Genomic DNA, 11,573 nt, shown 5'->3' with positions numbered 1-11,573 from the left:
TAAAACATAAAAGATTAATAAATTAAAGGATTAAAGGGTTTAAGAAAGGGTGAGTTGAGGGAGGGCAAATGTATATTATCACATATAAAACACGGGCGATTTTAGGAAAATGCGGGCGTCGTTTAGAAGTCCCCTAAATTTATTTACAAATGTGAATCACACCATAAAGTTAATAATGTGGTTATTTACATAATTCGTATAAGATTTTAGGCTAAACTTAAGTGATTTATTCTAGTTCTCTCTCTTTCCTAGGGATGTCAGTGGGGCGGGTTTCACGGGAGACCCGTCCCGCATCCGCCCCAAGTAGGCGGGGATGGAGGTAGGTTTGGCGGGTGATGGGGCGGGGATGGGTATAAAAATCGTACCCGCCATGGGTGATGGGGCGGGTGTGGATTTTGTGTTGAACCCGCCCCATCCCCGCCCACCCCGCCCCATCCCCACTCGCCCCGCTTCATACCCGCCATGAGTGATGGGGTGAGTTTGAATTTATTTGCATCTTTAGGTGATAATATGAATTTAGGTGAGATTTTAAAGTTTTTTGTTTGGATTTTTTTTGTTATGACGAGTATTATTTTCGATTATATATGTTACTTTAATCATAAGGTATTCTTTTCAATAGTTAACTTTCATTACTCCGTATATATGACAATTGTTTGCTAAATAAGAAAAATTAGGCGGGTATTAACACGGGTATGAAGCGGGGATAAGATGGAAATGGATACCCAGTTGGGTGGTGGGGCGGGAATGGATTTTAGCTTATACCCATTGGGACGGGGATGAAGATGAATTTTGTACCCGCCATGAATGATGGGACAGGGATGAAAATGAAAATTTTAGGTAGGGATGGGGATGAGAATGAAGGGACCTACATCCGCATCCACCCCGCCCATTCACATCCCTACTCTGTCTCTCCGTTCCCTTTCAATAGACGACTCACGAACACTTTACCTAATCAGCGCTTCCTTTCTCTCTCCTCTCCCAAGACTTCCAATATGTGGTCCCACATCTTCTCTCCCTTTACTTTCTCTCTCCTCTGCGACTGACTAAACAAGAAAAGAAGACAAGAATGCACGAGTGTTCCGTTTAAACAAGATAATAAAGAACAACAATTCTCTTAAGATTATGGATATGGAGTTGGATGATTCGTTGATTGCAGAAAAAATCAAAGAAGAAAAGGTATCCAAATAGTTCGATTCAATTCGATTTCTTGTTAGTTTTATTCAAATAATTGATCGCTGAATTTTTGTTGTTAATTTTGTGGATTGTATAGAATTTAATGAATTCAGTTATTTTGTTTTTTTATGGGATGTTGGCGTATTACTTAATTTTTACTGAATTTGTCCGTTTTCAGAGAATTATGCACACTTTGATGATAATTTTGGTTGAATTAATTGAGATTTTATTTCAATTAGTTCGTATAACTGTTGATCAGGGCTTCTTTTTTGTTTAGATTTGGGTTACAATTGATTAGGGTTTCTGTTGAATTTTCAGGGTGTTTGGAAGGTTATGCTAATACTATATAATTTTATTTTCCTTCAATGGTGATCTCCTTCTTAATATGTTTACGTGAAATCAAATGATGTTTTTTGAAATTCTTGTCGAGTAGAATGATAAAATTAGTTTTGTTTCAGCAGTGGAGATATGGTTGTTGCCCTGTTAGAGTGTAGTGGCCACATTTTGAAATTATAACTTGTTATTGGCTCGGACAATCACTATAAGAAAATTTGTCTATAGATAGCATGTATTGTCTTGGAATTTTGATAATATATATAGATTGATGTGTAACATGGATAGGGTTGTTACAAACTTACAACAGTGCTGTAGATGCTTGTTTAGTGATGAGTGGCAGGGGAACTTTCACTTCCTGCGATTATGATATTGGGTTAGTGTTTCGCATTGCAAATACAATGATTGAATTACGCGACCATAAGATCAATTTCGCTAACATTTATTTATGATATGTCATAAGCAATACGGGGGTTTCCGATTTATTCAGTACATTATTAGTGAAAGAAAAGAAGAGATTGGATGCAATGGGATGCGAAGGGAAGGGAATGGAAGGGAAAAGAAAGGAAGAAAAGGGAAAGGTAAGAGATTTTTCAATGTTTTGTTTAATCAGAGGAGATGAATGGAAGAGAAAACAATGTTCAATTAACTAATATAGGAGGAAGGGCACTCTAAGTAGTATCTTAGTTATGTGTAGATTGGGGAATAAGCTAGGGAATTTATCACTATATATATATATAGAGAGAGAGAGAGAGCAAGCATATTAGAGGGAATGTATGTCGAATATTGGTAAGTTTTGTATTGAGCATTTAAGAGTTCACTTGGGAGAGAATCAAACCTTTCAAAAGCTTGAATATCATTTATATTTTTCTCTAACCTATGTTAATTCATAGCACAATGTTCATTGACAACTTGTAATTTTCTCTTTGTTCCAAATTCTTCCAATATTGGGAGGAAAGGAAAGTGAAAGTTTTATAAAAGGCTTTCCTATACTTCCCTTCCTTTCTATTAAGTCCCACATCATTTGTGAAACCAAACGTGGGAGATGATAAAAGTAATACTTCCTACGTTTCTTTTTCCTAGCAACACTTTGCTTTTTGCGCTATTTACATACTCTACTTTGTTTATTTTTGATGATCTTTACCTAAGAAAAACATATTTATCTGAGATCTTGTCAGATTCTTCTTAATGCATATTTTCCGAATAACATTTTTTTTTTATAGTTTTTACTTATTGATAATTGAAGATCTTAGTTGTTCAATTATGCATTGGCAACAGTGAAAAGAAAAGTGTTGCAAGTAAAAAGAAATGGATGAAATATTTCTTTTCTTATCCTGCCGAATCCCCTCAACCGAAAGGGCTTTAAGGTAATTATGACATGTAAGCACTGGTTGTCTGTACTTTGTTTCCAACAGAAGAAAGCTTGAATTTTGGGAATGAATCAAAGAAAAGTAGAGTAATTCAAAAGGGTGTTGCTCAAAAGTGGCAGTATTTGATTGGATGTGTTTCTGTCTTGTCAGTTAGATTCTATTCAGTTTGGAAATTTAATATCCTGTTGATTTATACCACCTCAATATGCTCTGCTAGGTCTACATAGTTATCCTTCAGTCTCTGATGTATCATGCTTACAGGATCTTTTGATGACTGATATTGCGGTGTTGAATGCTGTGAAAACCTCCACATTAGGGTCCAATGAATCAGTTGATCATAATGGTTGTGCTTTCGACTTATCATTTCAGGATGATGCCCTTGACAATGTGGATGATTATTTGGATGATTATGCGGATGATGATGATGATGATGTTTATTCTGACTATGGTGATAACGATGAGTATATTTGTGAGGAGGATGATGAACTTTTGAAGTTGCAAGCTCAATTTGACAATGCAGACTTACCCCCTGGAGTTGAAGCATCAGTTCCCTGGTTGCAAGATCCTTCTCCAAGTAAGAAGCGTTCTCCTGCTGGAACATCAACTTCAACTTCAACTTCCTCCGTCCATGAAGGGACAGCTTCCGCATCTAGTAGTTCAAAAGCAGAGTCAAATTCGACTGTTAAAAAGGAAGAAGAGATGGATGAGGTCTTGAGAAAGTTAATGTACTTCAAACAATTTGACACAGTCGCTGATTGTTCCGATCATCATTTCCTTGACATGGTATCTTCAGGCAGAAAGGTAATAGTTGAAGGCTTGAAGCTATGGAGTATGGTTTTAACTGTAAAATAATTGGCTTGTTTAACAAACTGAAAACTATTGTTCTTATATGATTATTTCTAATTGATACTGCAGCCTTCAAAAGATTGGGTAAAGAAAATTCAGGATGAGTGGAAAATTCTGGAGCAGAACTTACCAGGTACGATTTTCCTTGGTTTATTACGTATCTCCGTTTAAGCTATGGTGGGATCTTGTATTCAGTTCTCATGTTTCTAGATTTTCTTATTTCCCCTGTTATCTTGTGCAGAAACAATATATGTTAGAGTTTATGAATCACGGATGGACCTTTTGAGGGCTGTCATTATAGGACCATCAGGTACTCCATATCATGATGGGCTTTTTGTCTTTGATGCTGTGTTTCCGCCTTCGTATCCAAATGAACCACCGGTATGTTTTCAGGGCACCAATTTTATTTTTTGATTCTTTTGAAATTATGGTTTCTTCTGCATTGATGTTGCTATTATTACGGAGTGAGTATGAGTGGTCATGTTTGTTAATAGAGAGAATAACTCTTTGGTGGTGGAGATGTATACGAATGTGATAAAGTCATGCATATTTTGGATATTGAGTTTTGCAAAATACATGTTTCAGATGGTCCATTATCATTCAAGTGGATTCCGACTAAATCCGAACCTGTATGAATGTGGAAAAGTCTGCTTGAGCCTGTTGAATACTTGGACTGGTGGACGAAATGAGATGTGGGTTCCAAATAAGTCAACAATGCTTCAAGTTTTGGTCTCTATTCAAGCTTTAATTCTGAACACGGATCCCTTTTTTAATGAACCTGGTTACGAGAAGACATTCACAGGGTCTGAGGGGAGGAAAAAATCCAAGGAGTACAGTGAAGATATTTTTATTAAATCCTTGAAAAAGATGATGTACACGCTTAGGAATCCCCCTCAGGTATCGTATGACTGCAATATTTCATTGTTTTTGTCTTGTTTTCAAATGACCAAAACAACAAATGACTTTTGGTGCAGCATTTCGAGGATCTGGTAGCTGGACATTTTCGTGTTCGTGCTCATGATATCATGACAGCATGCAAGGCATACGTTGATGGTGCTGAGTTAGGGTGTGATGTTAAGAAATGGCTTCGAGAAGGCGACAAAGCTTTGAAGACTAGCTCGCCAAATTTCAAAGCCGAGGTTGCCAAAATAATGAGACCGCTCCTCAAATATTTCATCTATAATGGGTCCAAGGAGTGTGAGAAGTTTCAGAACTGATGCATTATTCTTATATTAGATACTTTTGATTGCACAGCAAGTACTGACATAACTCTCTAAAATTTTATGAGTAGGACCTAAAATACAATTAGTTGTGCAGATTTTGACAGAATTGTAGGGCGACTACTATGCAGTTTTCTAGGACGAATCAACATCCCGTTTCACTTTTACGGTGAAGTGAATGTTTAGAGCAAAGTTATTCTTTTTGCTCTAGATAAATATCATTTGATCTGGTGTTGTCTGGATATATTAACATATACGGAGTACTCCGTACTTGGTATGAAGTAGAAGTCTTGAAGAATTTGGGTAGCTAACTGCATTTTTCTTGTTTGCTTTGAGAAAATTCAGCCATTTTGTTTTTATAATACAAGTATTGCGCTGTACTTGGTGTGATTTGACGATGGAGAAGTGCTGTGAACTTTGGATTGGCCGAAACTCATGGAGAGTGGCAGAACGTCTTACATTGAAGCTTCTGGGAGTAGCAGCTTGTTCACATATTTTGGTGATCTACATCTTGACAAGTGCTGAACTTTCAAGGTTGTATTCCTTTCATGCAATATGTTTCTACTACTAGTAGATCAACACCTCTGTCCCTGTTTGGCCTAGTTTCAGCTCCAAGTCTCTAGAAGTTGGTCTAAAAGCTAGGCCAAACGGGGTCTAAACCTCTCAAAGTGAAGTTAGATCAAACACTTCATTGGAGACTAATCAAAAGGCATCCAAATAGCTAATAAAGATACGATAGGTTCAACGTTAAACAGGTTTGTTCAGTCAATCACCTTGGCTGACAAAAATAGGTGACATTTTCGTGTGTAAACTAGCAAAATCACGATCTTGGTAGATGAGATCTGACAATGATGAATTCTCTCTATCACATCAAATTGTTTGATACAGCCTTCAAAGAGGGAGTCTTTTGATCTTTAGTTTTGAGATTCAGTTGAATATTTTTCGATTGATTATAGACGTAGAACTAACATCCGTTGTATCACCGCATAAATCTGCATCAATAAATCAATCAATAAATCAATCAATCTTTCCTGCGTAATTTAAAACATAGCCTCAACTCTCATATGGAGAAAGATAAAACTCAATAAATGGGTAGATATAAACCAATAAATGTGTAAAGAAACAATATACTCCGTAGTTTTATTCTGAACATGAAATTAAATGTCTGCGTTTGTAGGTAGTTTATTGTTTAGTTAGCTTTAGATCTATTTACTTTGGTTTGTCATTGATTTTGACTACAACATTGGAAAGAAGGGGGAGTCTATCTTTAACCGGTCGGTTAATCGTCTTCCTTTGTAGTTCATTCACCAATTTATTTGGCACTGGGATACGAGCAGTTCGAGACTAGGTGATCAATGACAATCAAGAGTAATAATAAGAATAACTCATAATAATGGAAGATTAATTATCTCCTTAAACATAGAAAATAACCACAAAAAAGCACTTATCAAAATCAGAAGAGGAGTATCTACATATGATTTAGTGGGGGAATCAAAACAATCCAAGGAGGTCAATAGACTCAAAGGAATCCAATGACCATCATGAATAGACTTGGTATGTATGAAGAGTTTAGTAATCTCCTTAATCAAGAGGACCAGTAAGTAAGTAACTCAACATAATCAGAATAGTTAAGTTATTTAAAACATCAAGAGGGTGTTACAAAAGAATCACGGGAAGCAAAGCATAACAGGAAAAACAATGACTTTTGGTGTTCGCGCGGTGGCGAACTCGCCCAGTCGGGGGCGAGTGCCACTACCAAAAAGTCTTTTTATTCACCCGGTTGGGCGAACCCTTTCGATTGGGCACGAGTGCATCAGTAAAACCACAAAGTATATTCACCCGGTGCCATCGGGCGAACCCTTTTCCAACATTACTTCCAACAATTGTGCCCCTCTTCTATCACCAACTGTTCCGGTATTGGAATCTTGAGTTGTCTTAGGTCGTTAGGATCTTGACCATGATGATGAGTGTTTGGGCTCCGACGCCTAAATAGTATCCCGTAAATATTATAGAGAGAGTAAGAGTGGAGGATTCTAATTACCTTTACCATATCCCTTAAAGCATTTATAAGAGGAGTGATAGGTCGTTGTTGCCCAGCGGGCCACCACAAAAAAACATTGAAATGAAATAGAAAACGTAAGGGTCCATTTAAATGAATGTGTAAAAGTCAACGTTTGTATAAATACTGTCATTGTTATATAAATATTTTCATAGTTGCCGATACTTAGTACTTCATTTGACTTTTCAACATATTATACAAAATTACCAAATTATCCCTGAATATATGCATTTTTCCCATTGGACAACAACGATCTATCACTCCCTATATTTATAATCGTTTGTAGGATTAGAATTGATCTTAAACATTGGAATTCTCTCAAATATGGAAATATCCAAAATAACTGGTCATTAATCAAGAAAAGTTACAAAATATGAACAACAACTACAACACCGACCACCCTGATAATTGTCATATCGAACAACATCTTAAAAGACTTGTCAAGCAACGCGAACGCCTGCTTTCCTTTGGCCAAAAATTCTGGGGTAAATATGCTCGAAAACAATGGCTAACTCAATGTGATCGCAATTCTCATTTTTTCCATGAGAAAATGGAGATCAAGAAGAGAAAAACTCAAATTTTTCGACTAAAAAATGATATGGATCAATGGGTGGATTCTCCCAATGAAATTGCACAGTTATTTTTTTAAAGAATTCTCTTCTTTAAGTCAAACCATTCTCACTATCGTAACATAAATATTTCTTGGATACAACCTAGTATTTCTACAGACGATAATATAGCCCTAACCCAACCGTTCGTAGATGTTGAAATTAAAAAAAAAAAAAAAAAAAAATTGATATGTCACCCTATAAAGCTCTTGGTTCTAATGGTTTTGGACCTAAGTTTTTCCAATATTATTAGCCTATTATTGAAAATGATATATGTAAAGAAATTCGGGGTTTTTTTTCATAATGGGATATTATTATGACAAATTAATCATACAATTATTACGTTAATTCCGAAGGTTGATCACCCAAATAAAGCACATCAATTCCGTCCCATTAGTTTATGTACTACCATTTACAAAGCCATAGCTAAAATATTAGTCAACCGAATCAAACCTTATTTAAAGAAAATTATAGGTCCTTATCAAAATGCCTTTGCTCCAAATCGAGCTATTCAAGATAATATTTTGTTAGTGCAAGAGATCCTTAATATGTATAATAAATCAAAAAATAAAACAGGTTGGCTAGCTTTAAAGCTAGATATGGAAAAAGCTTATGACCGTGTTGAATGAGACTTTCTTTGGGCTACGTTACACGCCTTTTGTTTTAATGAAACTTGGATTAAATGGATAAAAGCTTGTGTCACAACATGTTCATGCTCTCCCGCTATATATAACAATTCTACGCCATTAATCACACCCACGAGGGGATTGAGACAAGGGGATCCATTATTCCCGGTACTCTTTGTCATGTGTATGGAAGTTTTATCTCGAAAGTTACTTTTTCACTCACGTGAAAGAAATTCTGACATTGGCCTTAAGATTACCCCTCATGCCCCTATTATTCCTTGTTTACTCTTCCCCGATGATAGCTTATTATTTTGCAAAGCAAAATCTTCAACATGTGCTAAGCTGCGAGACGTACTTGCAGAATTCTCGTCCATGTCAGGAAAATTGATTATTTTTCATAAGTCTTCAATTGTATTTTCAAAAATGGTAAGCAATACTAGAAGACAAAATCTAGCAAGTTTTTTCAATATGACCTCTAAAGATTTTTTGGGTCGGTACTTAGGCGTTTTTTTTAACTCTACGTTGTTTACCAAACAGAATTTCTACCATTTAGTCGTAAAAGCGGAACAAAAAATGAATAGTCGATCTTCTAATTTGGTTTCAAAAGCAGGGAAAACGATTCTTATTCAAAGTCACTTAGAGGCCCTACCTTCGTATTCTATGACGACATCACGTCTCCCCAAGTCAATTTCTAATTTTCTAGATCAAATTAATCGAAATTTCTTCTGGAAGCAATCCCTAGAAAAGAAAGGTATTCCCATGATTTCATGGGATAAAATTTTCCAGCCTAAAAACCAACGGGCCTAGGCCTGCGAAAAACTGAAGCTGTTAACTCTGCTTTCTTGGCAAAGTTAGGTTGGAAGAGAATTTCAGATCATAATAATTTATGGGTTCGGACTATCCATGCAAAATATTTGCAACATAATACTTTTTTTGAATGTAAACCTCAGGCAAAAGACTCTTGGATCTGGAAAAAATCCTCCAAATTAGACCCCTTCTTCTTAAGGGTCTCAGATGGAAAATAGGTTCGGGATCTAATGTTCTTTTTTGGCTCGATAATTGGTGTTTTTCTACCAAGTTAGTAAACCATTTGAACTTAGATATTTCTGTAATTCAAAATCTAGATATTAAAGTCACTCATTTTATCAAAAATAACCGAACTTAATTGGGATATTTGAGCCCTCTCTTTAATCCTACCCCCTTCTGTTGTTGCAAACTATCAAAGGAATCCCTTTACCAATAACTGATTTACCAGATGAACCTTGTTGGGGATTTTCTAGTAATGGTGATTTTTCGGTTAAATCTGCTACATGGCTAGCACACAATTTTTATTCCCCCACTAAGTGAAGATTTTCTTGGATATGGAAGCTAGATATTGCTCCAAAGTTAAAAATGTTTGTTTGGCAATTGTTGCACAACGGCCTCCCGGCCTACTCGGGATAATTTTGAAGGAAACAATGCCCTTGGTCCAAAGATGCATTCAATGTTAAGTCTAATAAATGCGGTTCAGTATTAATTAACAAGTTAATAATTCAGTGAGATCAAGTGAGCTGAATGCCTGGCTAGAGGCCGCTTCAGTTCAAGTGGAATTAATGATATTAATCCACAGCTTACTCTTGACTGAACCCGTAGGGTCACACAAATAGTACGTAAACGGATCAAGTATTTAATGGCATTAAATACTCCATCTATGGATATTCGGAATCAACGGATCTTGGTTCCAGTGGGAGCTGAGATCGTCAAAGGCAAGCAAATGAATACTCCGGAAACGATGATATTGCCGGAAACGGAAATATGGATCGTATCGGAAATATAAATATTATCCAAGTCGTAGATGTTGCCGGAAACGGAAACATGGTACGTATCAGAAAATATTATCGGAAATAGAAATATTGTCGGAATCGAAAATATTGCCGGAAACGGAAATATTGTCTGAATCGGAAATATTATCGGAATCGGAAAATAATTCCGGAAACGGAAATATTAAATATTTGTTCGAAACGGAAATTAATTCCGGAATCGGAAATATTAAATATTGTTCGTATCGGAAATGAATTCCGGAATCGAGAATTTAATCGGAAGCGCATCGTACGAATTAGCATCGGACGAGGCCTGCCAGACGAAGGCCCAGCACGAAGCCGGGCCATCGCCCAGCAAGCCAAGCGCAACAACCACACGCCAAGCATACGACCAGGCTCAGCGCAAAAGCCAGGCCCAGCCGAAGCTTGGGCGCGCGCGCGGGGCTGCGACGAGTGGGCTGGCGCTGTGCGTGGGCCGCAAGGCCTGCGTGCGGTGCTAGCGTATTACTCGAAGTGTGTTACTCGAATCCTAAAGCGTATAGAATTCGTTTAATGATTAAATTCCTAATCCTAAAAGATAAATTAATTAAATAAGAGTTCCACTAGGATTCTAATTTAATTAATTCGTATCCTAGTAGGATTCCAATTCTCTTTCCATACCCCTATAAATATGTGGCCTGGGTTCACAATTCATAACGAGTTTTCAAGTATTCAAAGTGAGTTTTTGAGAGAAAAATTCAGTCACATACCTTGCCTAAAAGTGCCGAAATTATTAGTACCTTAAGGGCGATTCTAGTTGGTCAATCTTAAGGCGGATCCGGACGTGCTGTGGACTATCTACGGAGGGACGACACTTGGAGTCCTAAAGACTTGTTCTTGTTCGGTTCGGGCGCAGCTAGGGAAGGCACGCAACAAAGAGTATGCTTCTAAACTATGCTATATGATTATGTGTAAATAATATGTATTCCTGGCTTAATGGTTGTTTCCGCATGATTTATGAATTGTCATATGTATCATAACCTAACAGTGGTATCAGAGCCTCTTATTATTTTCATAATCTAAATTGCATAAACATGATTAAATATTACAAATTTGCAAGAATTAAAAGGGGTGATTAATTTTCGTAATTGTTAATTAATTGCAAATTGCGTTTATTTAATTATACGTACGCAGTTTTTCGGCAGTTTCTTCGTTACTCATCCAAAATGAGTGATTTTTGTGTCAATTCCGCATGTAAAAGGCATTCTCAAATTCGAAGCCTAACTTTAAGTTTTCGAATCCAAAATTAGTTTTTCGAATGCAAAATTTCGTAAATTTAAGATGTTAAATTAAATATTTGCGATTCTTGTTGATAAATCTTGAATTTTTGATTGACCTACTGTATATGTTTAACAAGTTTGAATGCCTAGCCTTGTTAATTATGCAATCTAATTTGTAATTATGATTAATTTGTTGAAAATTGGAATAATTTAGAATTAATTTGATTTTCATAATTAATTATAATTTAATTAGATACCTATGATTAAAAACCACCATAAA

The 11,573-nt window shown here is 36.4% G+C and overlaps 1 protein-coding gene across 2 annotated transcripts; it reads left to right on the top strand.

Annotated features, from left to right (window-relative positions):
• Positions 1-797: 797 nt before the first annotated feature.
• On the top strand, positions 798-5,240 carry LOC110790249 (putative ubiquitin-conjugating enzyme E2 38). Of its 2 annotated transcripts, none has more exons than XM_021995038.2 (6): positions 798-1,176; positions 3,138-3,677; positions 3,792-3,855; positions 3,964-4,103; positions 4,308-4,619; positions 4,697-5,240. In XM_021995038.2, exons 1-6 carry the CDS (start codon positions 1,123-1,125, stop codon positions 4,937-4,939), a joined length of 1,353 nt encoding a protein of 450 aa, XP_021850730.1. In that variant the 5' UTR covers positions 798-1,122; the 3' UTR covers positions 4,940-5,240. The 2 variants fall into 2 exon arrangements, with proteins under 2 accessions (XP_021850730.1, XP_021850731.1); XM_021995039.2 differs by having other exon boundaries at positions 930-1,176; positions 3,246-3,677.
• The last annotated feature ends 6,333 nt before the right edge of the window (positions 5,241-11,573 follow it).

Source organism: Spinacia oleracea, chromosome 2, assembly GCF_020520425.1.
Source record: "Spinacia oleracea cultivar Varoflay chromosome 2, BTI_SOV_V1, whole genome shotgun sequence".
Classification (NCBI taxonomy): domain Eukaryota; kingdom Viridiplantae; phylum Streptophyta; class Magnoliopsida; order Caryophyllales; family Amaranthaceae; genus Spinacia; species Spinacia oleracea.
Note: the sequence above shows the minus strand (reverse complement) of the source record. Positions and strands in the feature narration are given on the sequence as shown.